This window comes from Heptranchias perlo, chromosome 43, assembly GCF_035084215.1.
Source record: "Heptranchias perlo isolate sHepPer1 chromosome 43, sHepPer1.hap1, whole genome shotgun sequence".
In the NCBI taxonomy this organism is placed as follows: domain Eukaryota; kingdom Metazoa; phylum Chordata; class Chondrichthyes; order Hexanchiformes; family Hexanchidae; genus Heptranchias; species Heptranchias perlo.
Genome location: NC_090367.1, coordinates 8584113 through 8596165, shown reverse-complemented (window position 1 = coordinate 8596165; position 12053 = coordinate 8584113). Strand labels below are relative to the sequence as shown.

General features: G+C 52.8%; 1 protein-coding gene across 1 annotated transcript in view; it reads right to left on the bottom strand.

Annotated features, from left to right (window-relative positions):
• Nucleotides 1-12053, bottom strand: part of LOC137306488 (WD repeat-containing protein 26-like) — a 53395-nt gene that overhangs the window by 27061 nt on the left and 14281 nt on the right. The window contains exons 2-4 of the mRNA XM_067975748.1: nt 5974-6073; nt 4593-4649; nt 3209-3345 (exon numbers count right to left, since the gene is read on the bottom strand). Coding sequence (XP_067831849.1) covers nt 3209-3345; nt 4593-4649; nt 5974-6073 — 294 coding nt within the window. The remainder of the gene's footprint in view (nt 1-3208; nt 3346-4592; nt 4650-5973; nt 6074-12053) is intronic.

Here is a 12053-nt window from a genome sequence, read left to right as displayed (position 1 = left end):
GAGTGCCCCCAAGTGACAGGAAGCTGAGACCTTCTGTTCTGTATATTGAGCAGACTGCGGCTGTAACAGCTGAGAAAGCAGGTTCACTTCTCTCTCTCTCTCTCTCTCTCTCTCGCCCACCCAAAAAAAGGAATCCATTTAAAAGAAGTATTTCTCAGGTTACAGTCTCGGTTGTAGTCGACGATCTCCGAGTTGGGTAGGAACATAGGAATAGGAGGAGGCCATTCAGCCCCTCGGGCCTGTTCCGCCATTCAATTAGACCGCGGCTGATCTGAATCTTAACTCCATCTGCCCGCCTTGGTTCCGTAACCCTTAAGAGCCAGGACAATGAACCTCAGTGCCTCGTCTGAACTGCAGCGTGGGCAGTGGGTGTGCAGGAAGCATATCTGTGATGAGCCGCAGCCACTCTTGTGGGTGGGGGACGGGAGATAATTCGCTTTCACAGATGTGAGAATAGGAGATAAACAGCAGAGGACCCATTTTTCTCAAATTATACTATTTTGTGGGTTTAAGGCTGAAGCTGGCATTTACTCAAACTGGGCCCCATCTCCCCAGCACTGCCCACAGGCCTCCCCACCACCGAGGGCAAGGGATACAAGGAATGGCGTAGTGAGCATCGGCCACAGCGGGGCTGTTCACCCGCTTGTTGTCGGATCTCCGCATTCTCAGCGTTTCGCTCCAGGGTCAATCTCAGGAATGTTACGCCCCGCAGTAATGGGATTGGGGGGGGGGGGGGGGAGGGGTCTGTGTCTGTGATTCCCCCACACACAGTGATGGGACGGGGGTCTGTGTCTGTGATTCCCCCACACACAGTGACGGGACGGGGGGTCTGTGTCTGTGATTCCCCCACACACAGTGATGGGACGGGGGTCTGTGTCTGTGATTCCCCCACACACAGTGATGGGACGGGGGTCTGTGTCTGTGATTCCCCCACACACAGTGATGGGACGGGGGGGGTCTGTGTCTGTGATTCCCTCACACACAGTGATGGGACGGGGGGTCTGTGTCTGTGATTCCCCCACACACAGTGATGGGACGGGGGTCTGTGTCTGTGATTCCCCCACACACACAGTGATGGGACGGGGGTCTGTGTCTGTGATTCCCCCACACACACAGTGATGGGACGGGGGTCTGTGTCTGTGATTCCCCCACACACAGTGATGGGACGGGGGTCTGTGTCTGTGATTCCCCCACACACAGTGACGGGACGGGGGGTCTGTGTCTGTGATTCCCCCACACACAGTGATGGGACGGGGGTCTGTGTCTGTGATTCCCCCACACACAGTGATGGGACGGGGGTCTGTGTCTGTGATTCCCCCACACACACAGTGATGGGACGGGGGTCTGTGTCTGTGATTCCCCCACACACAGTGATGGGACGGGGGGGGTCTGTGTCTGTGATTCCCCCACACACAGTGATGGGACTGGGGGTCTGTGTCTGTGATTCCCCCACACACAGTGATGGGACGGGGGTCTGTGTCTGTGATTCCCCCACACACAGTGATGGGACGGGGGTCTGTGTCTGTGATTCCCCCACACACACAGTGATGGGACGGGGGTCTGTGTCTGTGATTCCCCCCACACACAGTGATGGGACGGGGGTCTGTGTCTGTGATTCCCCCACACACACAGTGATGGGACGGGGGGTCTGTGTCTGTGATTCCCCCACACACAGTGACGGGGGGGGTCTGTGTCTGTGATTCCCCCACACACAGTGATGGGACGGGGGTCTGTGTCTGTGATTCCCCCACACACACAGTGATGGGACGGGGGTCTGTGTCTGTGATTCCCCCACACACACAGTGATGGGATGGGGTGGGGGGCGGCGGTCTGTGTCTGAGGATCAAATCCTCCTCCTCGTGGAGGAGCTGGATTGCAGCCATCAATGATTATCTATTGCTAAACAAATTCGCTCAGTAATCAAAGTCTCGAGCAAGACCAAATACTCCGCGGTTCTGAGTAGAATGGGAACAGATCCAGTGGAGGTGCAGAGTAATTCGAGCAACTAAAAACCAACACCTAAAAACAGATGATCTGGTCATTATCACGGTGCTGTTTGTGGGATCTTGCTGTGCGCAAATTTGGTTGCCGAGTTTCCTACATCACAACAGTGACTACACTTCAAAAATACTTCATTGGCTGTAAAGCGCTTTGGGACGTCCTGAGGTCGTGAAAGGCGCTATATAAATGCAAGTTCATTCTTTCTAAAGTAATTAACAGAAAGCTTACCTAAATATCAGGGCTAGTGGAGATATTCTCGTGGTCATAGGATGTTAGATCACTGTCAGAAGTGAGCCCTAAGATACAGAAGCTGAAAAATGCAGAAAAGCATCGTAGAAAAGACCCAGAAAGACACTGGGGAGAACTCCCCTGCTCTGCTTCCAATAGTGCCATGGGATCTTTTACATCCACCTGAGAGGGCAGAGGGGGCCTCGGTTTAATGTCTCATCCGAAAGACGGCACCTCCGACAGTGCAGCACTCCTTCAGTGTCAGCCTGGATTATGGGGCTCAAGTCTCTGAGGTGGAGCTCGAACCCACGACCTGCTGACAGAGGGGAGAGAGAGTGATACCAAGGAGACACTTCCTGCATCTCATACATCCTAACTCGCACCGAGTCCCGTTCACCCATCACCCCCTGTGCTCGCTGACCTACATCGGCTCCCGGTTCAGCAACGCCTCGATTTTAAAATTCTCATCCTCGTTTTCAAATCCCTCCATGGCCCTTGCCCCCTCCCTATCTCCGTAACCTCCTCCAGCCCCTACAACCCTCCGAGATCTCTGCGCTCCTCCAATTCTGGCCTCTTGCTCATCCCTGATTTCCATCGCTCCACCATTGGCGGCCGTGCCTTCAGCTGCCTGGGCCCTAAGCTCTGGAATTCCCTCCCTAAACCTCTCCGCCTCTCTCTCCTCCTTTAAGACGCTCCTTAAAACCTACCTCTTTGACCAAGCTTTTGGTCACCTGTCCTAATATCTCCTTCTGTGGCTCGGTGTCAAATTTTGTTTGATAATCGCTGCTGTGAAGCACCTTGGGACATTTTACTATGTTAAAGGCGCTATATAAATGCAGGTGGTTGTTATTGTTGTTTACAAGGGCAGACTTATTGGAGGCTAATTGCCCTGTAACTGGTCGTAACCAGGCGTGGTTTGGCTGTGAACGCAGTGGCCCTTTTACAGAGTTTACGGAGGCCCCGTTCCCCTTTCACTCACCCGCTCAGAGCGTGTATTCGATCGGTATTGTACTTCAGCGGCGTCAGCTCGAACCGGAGCACCTGCAGGGCTTCGAGCACCTTCCCGTCGTCCAGGAACTCCATGTACTTCTGCTCCAGCAGCAGGAACTTCATGCGCTGCGTGGAAAGCACCAGGGTGTTAAAGGGGGCCCCCCCCGCCGCCGCCACTGCACGAGCCGCGGAGGACCGCAGCCACGGTCCGCCAGACGCGCCGTTCCGTAGACGGGAGGGCCCCGGGTTCGAGCCGCCACGAGCCTTTGGGTCTGTGAGGGAGGGGAGACAGGTGGTGCGATCCCCCCTATATCTCTCTCGTCCTATCTGGGTGGTGGGCGCCGGGAAGGGCAGGATCAGGCAGGGCTGTGATGCCCCCCCCACTTCTTGGTCGGGTGGCCCATCGACAATCCCCACGATGGGCCTCAGGTGAAGAATGGCTACTGGGAGTGAGGGGCCAGTGGGCAAACGCCCACCTACGTGACCCGTAACCCCAGCATCAGAACTTTATTGTTTTAAGGGAAGGTTAGAGAGAGGGAGGGGGAAAGAGAGAGAGAGAGATGGTGGATACAAATGGGGCGTCGAGAGGCACATGAAGCAGCAAAGGCAGGCTTGCGAGTGGCACTACCTCCCCATACCACGTGCTGGGCAATCGAGCAACAGGAGGGGCAGGAGGCGATATGCCCACATGATGGCACATACTCGCCCCGACGCAGTTGGTCACTGGGGCCGGGCCTTCGAAGTACGTACTGCCAAATTTAACTGCAACTTTTGAGCTGCTGGTACAATGCCGTGCTCTCTCGGTGGCTCGGAGGGTACTTTAAACAGAGAAAGCTCGGGGGTCTCTCCCCCTCCTGCGACCAGAGCTCGCCTCTCAGCACCCGCTCGCTCAGCCGGCTGCGGCGATGGCCCACCCAGATACCTTGGCGCTGCCCCACCCCTGCGGGGCCCTGTGTTCTGGGGGCTGGTGGCACGGGCACACGGTGAAAGGGGAGGTGCCCGCCATCCTGCGCCTTCCACCGGTGGCTGAGGTCGGAGGAGCCGGGTTTGTTGGGGGGGGGGGGCGGCGACAGGATCGGAGTACCGACGCAGCGAGGGCGTACGGAAGATGAATCGTACAACGTGCCAGCACGCCGAGGGCAGTGCAGCTCTCCTGAAGCGTGGGAGCGTCGTGCACACACACACGCCCCACCGTCTCAGCCTGGGAAACAATGCCAGTGCTTTCTCCTGGAGTGGCCAGAGGAGCTCTGCAGCTCGCACAGGGGGAATGGACAGTCACTTCTCCTCCTCACGGGGTTAAAACAAACTCGATTAGCGTAATGTTAAATGGACCGTGTTCTCGGTCACCCAATGCTCTCCCCCCCACTCCTTACCACAATGGCCTGAGGCAAGTGCACCAAGGACTTGAGTTCAGTGAGGTCAGCTTCAGCCTATAAAAAAAAAGATAAACACTGCAGTCAGCACACGCTGTCCATCTACTCCCCGCACAGCCCCTCAAGGTTGAATAAACGTCCCGATATGCGTGCCAAATATCACATACTGTTCCCCTTTCCGACACATCAAGCACACAAAGGTTAACCACTTGCTCATTATGTTTTATCGTCAAGCGCTCGACCCGTGAATAGGAACAAAGGAACAGAAGGAGGAGGCCATTCAGCCCCTCGAGCCTGCTCTGCTGTTCAATTAAATCACGGCTGATCTGCACCACAACTTCCCACCTTTGCTCCATGTCCCTTCATACCCTTACCCAACCAAAATCTATCTGACTCAGACTAGGGTAAAGCTGGCTGCAGTGTCCTCTCTGAACAATACTCTATTAACCGATCTGGACCCATCTCCAGCAAGCAGCAAGTAACTGAGCAAAAGCAAGCAGTACGGAAAGAGATGGCAGCAAGGGGAAGAAGTCACTGCACCAGAAGGGAATTATTTCCCTCTGTATGCACCCAGCGCCCATACCAAGCAACCCCAGGGCATAAACAGCACAGGTTAGATATAGAGTAAAGCTCTCTCTACACTGTCCCAAACACTCCCAGGGCAGGTACAGCACGGGTTACTTACAGAGTAAAGCTCCCTCTACACTGACCCATCAAACACTCCCAGGGCAGGTACAGCACGGGTTACTTACAGAGTAAAGCTCCCTCTACACTGTCCCATCAAACACTCCCAGGGCAGGTACAGCACGGGTTAGATACAGAGTAAAGCTCCCTCTTCACTGACCCATCAAATAGTCCCAGGGAAGGCACAGCACAGGTTAGATACAGAGTAAAGCTCCCTCTACACCGTCCCATCAAACACTCCCAGGACTTGCAGGGGGTCCCCGGGAGCGGGGGGTTAGGATTTACAGGGGGTCCCTGGGAGGGGGTCCCCAGGAGGGGGTTAGGATTTACAGGGGGTCCCCGGGAGGGTGTCAGGATTTACAGGGGGCCCCCAGGAGCGGGGGGTCAGGATTTACAGGGGGTCCGCGGGAGAGGTGGGGGTCAGAATTTACAGGGGGTCCGTCTCTGAATGCCTCTCCTTTGCTGCCTGCATTATTCCCAGTTTCTGTAGTTTGCGTGGCAGGATATTTAAGACAGGGGCCCACCGCTGGCAATGGTGAACACCGGCCTCAGGCACATTTATTGTCAGCGAGCTCGGCAAACCCTCCAACGGCCGGAAAACCCCGGGCTCACAACCTCCTGAGGTGGTGGCGCTCGCTTTATATGTACACTGATCCAAATGGAGAACCGACAGTGGGTGGTCGGACGCTTCCGTTACCTTTTCCCAGTCCCCCTCCGTCACGTGGTTCCGGAATTTGGTGGCCGACGGATGCTCCAGGCTGCATCCCGTCTCTTGCATCAGCTGCTCGACCGTTTGGCTGCACAGGGAGGGAGGGGAAAGAACAAGCAGGTGAGTCTCGGTCAAGTCGGCGGGAGGGGAGAACAGGAATACCGAATAAACTGAAAGCAACCGTCGCCCCCTCGACCTCCAGCCCAGCAAAGATCAGCAAACTCAGCACAGACCGAGACTGGGCCTTGCCTGCACTGCACGGCTCAGCAACACATTGCCTTTGAATCAGCAAGGGAGCTACGGGAATCCTATTTAAAGAAGAATCGCCTCTCATCTGCTTCAAAATTCATTTGCCCGTCCTCTCCCTTCCCGAAGACTCAGCTTTCAAAACACAAACTCACCCAGTGTCCGGCTCATTAGCAAAATCCCCGTCACCTCTAAGTCAGAAGGTCGTGGGTTCGAGCCCCACTCCAGAGCCTTGAGCCCCATAATCCAGGCCGACACTCCCAGTGCCGGTACTGAGGGAGTGCTGCATTGTCGGAGGGGCCGCCTTTCGGATGAGACGTTAAGCCGCAGAAGACGTGCTCGACCCCCCGTTCTGCTTTCCCCCCCCGCCTCTTTGGCCCCCACCCCAAGCCTCGAGAGCAAAGCTCATGTCAGAAATTGGCCAGGATGCGGAAGGCCTGGGGCCGGGTGGGGGGGGGGGGAGGGGAGAGGGAAGCCACAGCTTGGAGGTGCTGGGAGGCAGCAAGTGAGAGGGGGACACAGGGGGGGCGGGAGTGCGTGTTGGCCAGTGGGCTGGCATTTAAAAAGAGCGAAAGGCATCCGACAGGAGCATCGGCAATCAGAGTGGGCAGTCGCATTGCCCCCGATCACGGTCCACAACACTTTACGTCATGTGCCTCAGTGTTTAGGCAGGCACAAAATCTTCTCTCAGTCCCTGAACAAAGGGATCTTTAAACCCATCTGATCAAAACAGGCTCACGTCAGAAACCTTCAAACAAAGCTGCCACGTCTCATTCCCTTTCAAGTTCCAACACATCCGCACCCCTACGATATCTCATCACCCTTCAGAAGAGGGCACACAGCTGTCTTGTTAGGGAGCAGGCTCCACTCCCGACAGGCGTACGCTTGCGATGACTTTTGCTTCTGCTTGTTTTGAAACGCAGTCGGAGACAGGCGCCTTAGATTATAGCTTCTTGCTGTAAAGTCAGCCCCAAGCAGGACACGTTTGGATCGAGCCATATGCTGTGGAGCCTTTATTAATTTTACACATGTTCTCACACAGGAGAGCCCATATTTTTGCTGCCATGAGCTGATTAGGCTTTGCCCATCGAGCCTCGAGGGTGCGGGGGGGGCGCTGCCTATAATCACTGACCCCATTAAAATACTCATTTCTACTGCTGCTGCTACTAACAGCTGTTTTGATTGAGGATTTATTCATCAATGAGGCCTGTAACTGTAACTGGAACCGGTATAATATGGAAACAGGAGTGTTATATCACAGTAACTGGACCCTGTATAATATGGAAACAGGAGTGTTATATCACAGTAACTGGACCCTGTATAATATATACAGGAGTGTTATATCACAGTAACAGGACCCTGTATAATATATATACAGGAGTGTTATATCACAGTAACTGGACCCTGTATAATATATATACACAGGAGTGTTATATCACAGTAACTGGACCCTGTATAATATATACACGGGAGTGTTATATCACAGTAACTGGACCCTGTATAATATATATACAGGAGTGTTATACCACAGTAACTGGACCCTGTATAATATATATACAGGAGTGTTATACCACAGTAACTGGACCCTGTATAATATATATACAGGAGTGTTATATCACAGTAACTGGACCCTGTATAATATATACAGGAGTGTTATATCACAGTAACAGGACCCTGTATAATATATACAGGAGTGTTATATCACAGTAACTGGACCCTGTATAATATATACAGGAGTGTTATATCACAGTAACAGGACCCTGTATAATATATACAGGAGTGTTATACTACAATAACTGGGCCTTGTACAATATGTGCACAGGAGTGTTATTCTCAGTAACTGTGCCGTGACACTGGATGAGAATGTTGAAAAGGTCGTGTGAGTCACAAGCCAGTATTACCACTTACAAAGAGAGGCATTGAGTACAAAAGCAAGGAAGTCATAATGAACCTTTATAAAACACTGGTTCGACCACAACTGGAGTAGTGTGTCCAGTTCTGGGCACCGCACTTTAGGAAGGATGTGAAGGCCTTTGAGAGGGTGCAGAAGAGATTTACGAGAATGATTCCAGGGGTGAGGGACTTTAGTTACGTGGATAGACTGGAGAAGCTGGGGTTGTTCCCCTTGGAACAGAGAAGGTTGAGAGGAGATTTGATCGAGGTGTTCAAAATCATGAAGGGTCTGGACAGAGTAGAGAGAAACTGTTCCCATTGGTGGAAGGGTCAAGAACCAGAGGGCATAGATTTAAGGTGATTGGCAAAAGAACCAAAGGTGACATGAGGAAAAACTTTTTGTTTTTTACACAGCGAGTGGTTAGGATCTGGAATGCACTGCCCGAGGGGGTGGTGGAGGCAGATTCTATCATGGCCTTCAAAAGGGAACTGGATAAGTACTTGAAAGGAAAAAATTTGCAGGGCCACGAGGAAAGGGCGGGGCAGTGGGACTAGCTGGACTGCTCTTGCATAGAGCCGGTACAGACTCGACGGGCCAAATGGCCTTCTTCCGTGCTGTAACCTTTCTATGATTCTATACATATTCAGTGTCTTGTTCAATAACTCTCATCTGCATAATGTATTCAGCCATAGGGGCAGAGAGAGCTCAAGGCTGAGTAAACACACACACACACACTCTTGCAGTCTTGTGGCAGTACATCTGTACATAGAAATCTCCCTTCCAGGACTGGATGGTGCAGGCTGTTAAAACACAAGCTGTTCACCTCTGGGACCTGGCTTCGAACAGCGGACAGGATGAAAGTCCAGCGAGTGGAATGAATTCAGAGGCGACTAAAGCCAACTGCTGGTGCTCACGAGCAGGCTGCGGGAAACTGGCCACAATGTGAAAATCAATTAGCAGAGTGACTCAGACAACACTCATGTGGTGGGGAAGTATCACGATTGGTACAGTGAGGGGGCTGGAGGACTGGGGTCTGGTGTCAAGCCCCCACCTCACCCGTACTGAATAATGACTTGGAATTACAGTACTGTTTACCAGAGACAGGGACAGGTGGGACACTGCTGTGCACACTGGGAGCAGCGTGGCTCACAGGGGCAGTGCCAGTGGTCCAGATGGCACCAAATTTTCCTCAGTGACTCCAGGACCAGAGAGCAGGAGTGAGAAAGACAGAACAGAGTGTTTTCGAAATGACGAGAAGCTAGGAACTCTAGAGCAGCGGAGAGATTTAGGGGCCCAAGTGCATAAATCACAAAGAGCCAGTGGACAGGCACAACAAAATAATTAGAAAGGCCGATGGAATGTTGGCCTTTATCTCGAAGGCTGGAATACAAAGGGAAGGAAGTTATATTACAGCTGTACAGACTCTGGTCAGACCCCATCTGGAGACACTGCGTCCAGTTCTGGGCACCGTCCCCTCAGGAAGGATATATCGGCCTTGGAGGGGGTGCAGCGCAGATTCACCAGAATGATACCGGGGCTAAAAGGGTTAAATTACGAGGACAGGTTGCAGAGATGAGGCTTGTATTCCCTCGAGTGTAGAAGATTAAGGGGTGATCTAATCGAGGGGTTTAAGATAATTAAAGGATTTGATAGGGTAGAGAGAGAGAAACTATTTCCTCTGGTGGGGGTGGGCCTAACCTTAAAATTAGAGCTAGGCCGTTCAGGGGCGATGTCAGGAAGCACTTCTTCACACAAAGGGCAGTGGGTTCGAGCCCCACTCCAGGAGTTGAGCCCATAATCTTTCGGAGGAGACTGTAATCGAAGACCCCGGTCTGCCTGTTCAGGTGGACGTTAAAGACCCCACATCACTACTGACAGAAGAGCAAGGGGGGGGGTGGGGGTTCTCCCTGGTGTCCTGGGGCCAATATTTATCCCTCAACCAACACCATCAAAACCAGATGAGCTGGTCATTTATCTCGTTGCTGTTTGTGGGATCTTGCAGGCACAGAATGGTTGTCCCTATTTAACAAGTAGTTCAATACCTTTTCAGACATTTAGACAAAAATCATAGAATGATACGGCGCAGGCCATTCGGCCCATCGTGCCTGTGCCGACTCTTTGAAAGAGCTCTCCAATTAGTCCCATTCTGCTGCTCCTTCCCCATAGCCCTGCAATTTTCTGATCCCAACGCGCAATACAGGACCTGCATTTGTATAGCACCTTATCATGTCCTCCTGTCACCTAAAGCACTTCACAATTCATCACTCTTGAAGCGTACTCACTGTGCTGCATTTACCTACATAAGTCATTTTGAACACTGCAAACTCCCACAAACAGCAAATGAATAAATCTCTTTTTAGTGGTGCTGGTTGAGGGATTAATATTATCCAGGACACGGGGGAGAACTACACCTGCTCTCCGCACAACGTCACGGGATCGTTTACGGCCACGAGGGGGCAGACGGGGCCTCGGTTTAACGTCTCACCTGAAAGACGGCACCTCCGACACTGCAGCACTCCCTCAGTACTGGCACTGAGAGTGTCGGCCTGGATTGTGGGGCTCAAGTCTCTGGGACGGGGCTCGAACCCACGACCTTCTGACTCAGAGGAGAGAGAGAGACCCACTGATCCAAACAGAGACTGTGGAGATGCAATGATTTCTAACGCTGCACAGATCAACTATTTAAATAGGCAGCTGGCTGAATATGTGATTAAGAAATGGGATGGACAGATAGAATTAAATGAATCTTTCACCGCAACACCAGTCCTGCTGGGATTATCGGAATACCTGGGAATTGAACCAATTGGGGTCGGGGAACGCAGGCTGCTATGTGGAAAATTCACGCACTGGCTTCATCTCAGTGCAACCTTTCCGCGCGGCTAATCTCGTACGGCTGGCAATTAAGTGCGTGCGTGCTGGCGAGGGTTTCACGAGAGCGGTCCCAACGAGTCCTTCTCAGGCCGCGCTTTTACAGCGCGGCGACGGAGAAACTTTCTTTCGGGCTCTGGATCACCGGCCAACGAAGTAGGGGAAGTGACTTGTGCAGTCGAATAGTCCGCCGCCGTCGCCCGTGAGGTCGCAGGGGGGAGCGGTGCCGCCCCTCGGAACGGCCACTCCAGCAAGGCGGCGGGAGAGAAGAGCTGGCCGGAGGACAGCGTCGAAATTCCTCGGTTTACGCACGTCAAGGGTTACTGATAATGACTCACGCCTCTCAAAAAGGACAAACGAAACGAACTTGCATTTCTGTAGTGTCTTTCACACTCTCAGGGTGTCCCGGAAATACTTCTTTTGAAATGTAGCCACTGTTGTAACGTATAGGAAACGCGGCGGCCAATTTGCGCACAGCAAGATCCCACTAACAGCAACGTGATGGTAATCTGTTTTCGGTGCTGGTCGAGGGATAAATATTGGCCCAGGGCACCGGGGAGAACTCCCCCCTTGCTCTTCTTCCAATAGTGGCCGTGGGATCTTTTACATCCACTTGAGAGGGGCAGACGGGGCCTCGGTTTAACGTCTCATCCGAAAGACGGCACCTCCGACAGTGCAGCACTCCCTCCGTGCTGGCACTGGGAGTGTCGGCCTGGATTATGGGGCTCGAACCCACAACTTCCTGGCTCAGAAGCGAGAGAGAGAGAGAGAGAGAGAGAGACCCACTGAGGAGAATAAAAAACAAATCTGCTCAAATCCCTCGGTTGGATTCTCAAAGACAGATTGCTGATGGTGAAACTCCTTCTTTGAATAGGGAACTGGTGTCAGCAGTCAGGATGTGAGCAAAGGCTGGAGAGATTTGGGCCTTTCAGCTTGGAAAGTGGGTGGCCTGAGAGGAGTACAAGATCGCTGGGGGGGTGGAAACGGTAAATCTGGAATAGTACTTTCAATTGGGAGAGGAGGACGAGTGGGGGGGGCAGGGTCAGAGGTTCAAACTGAT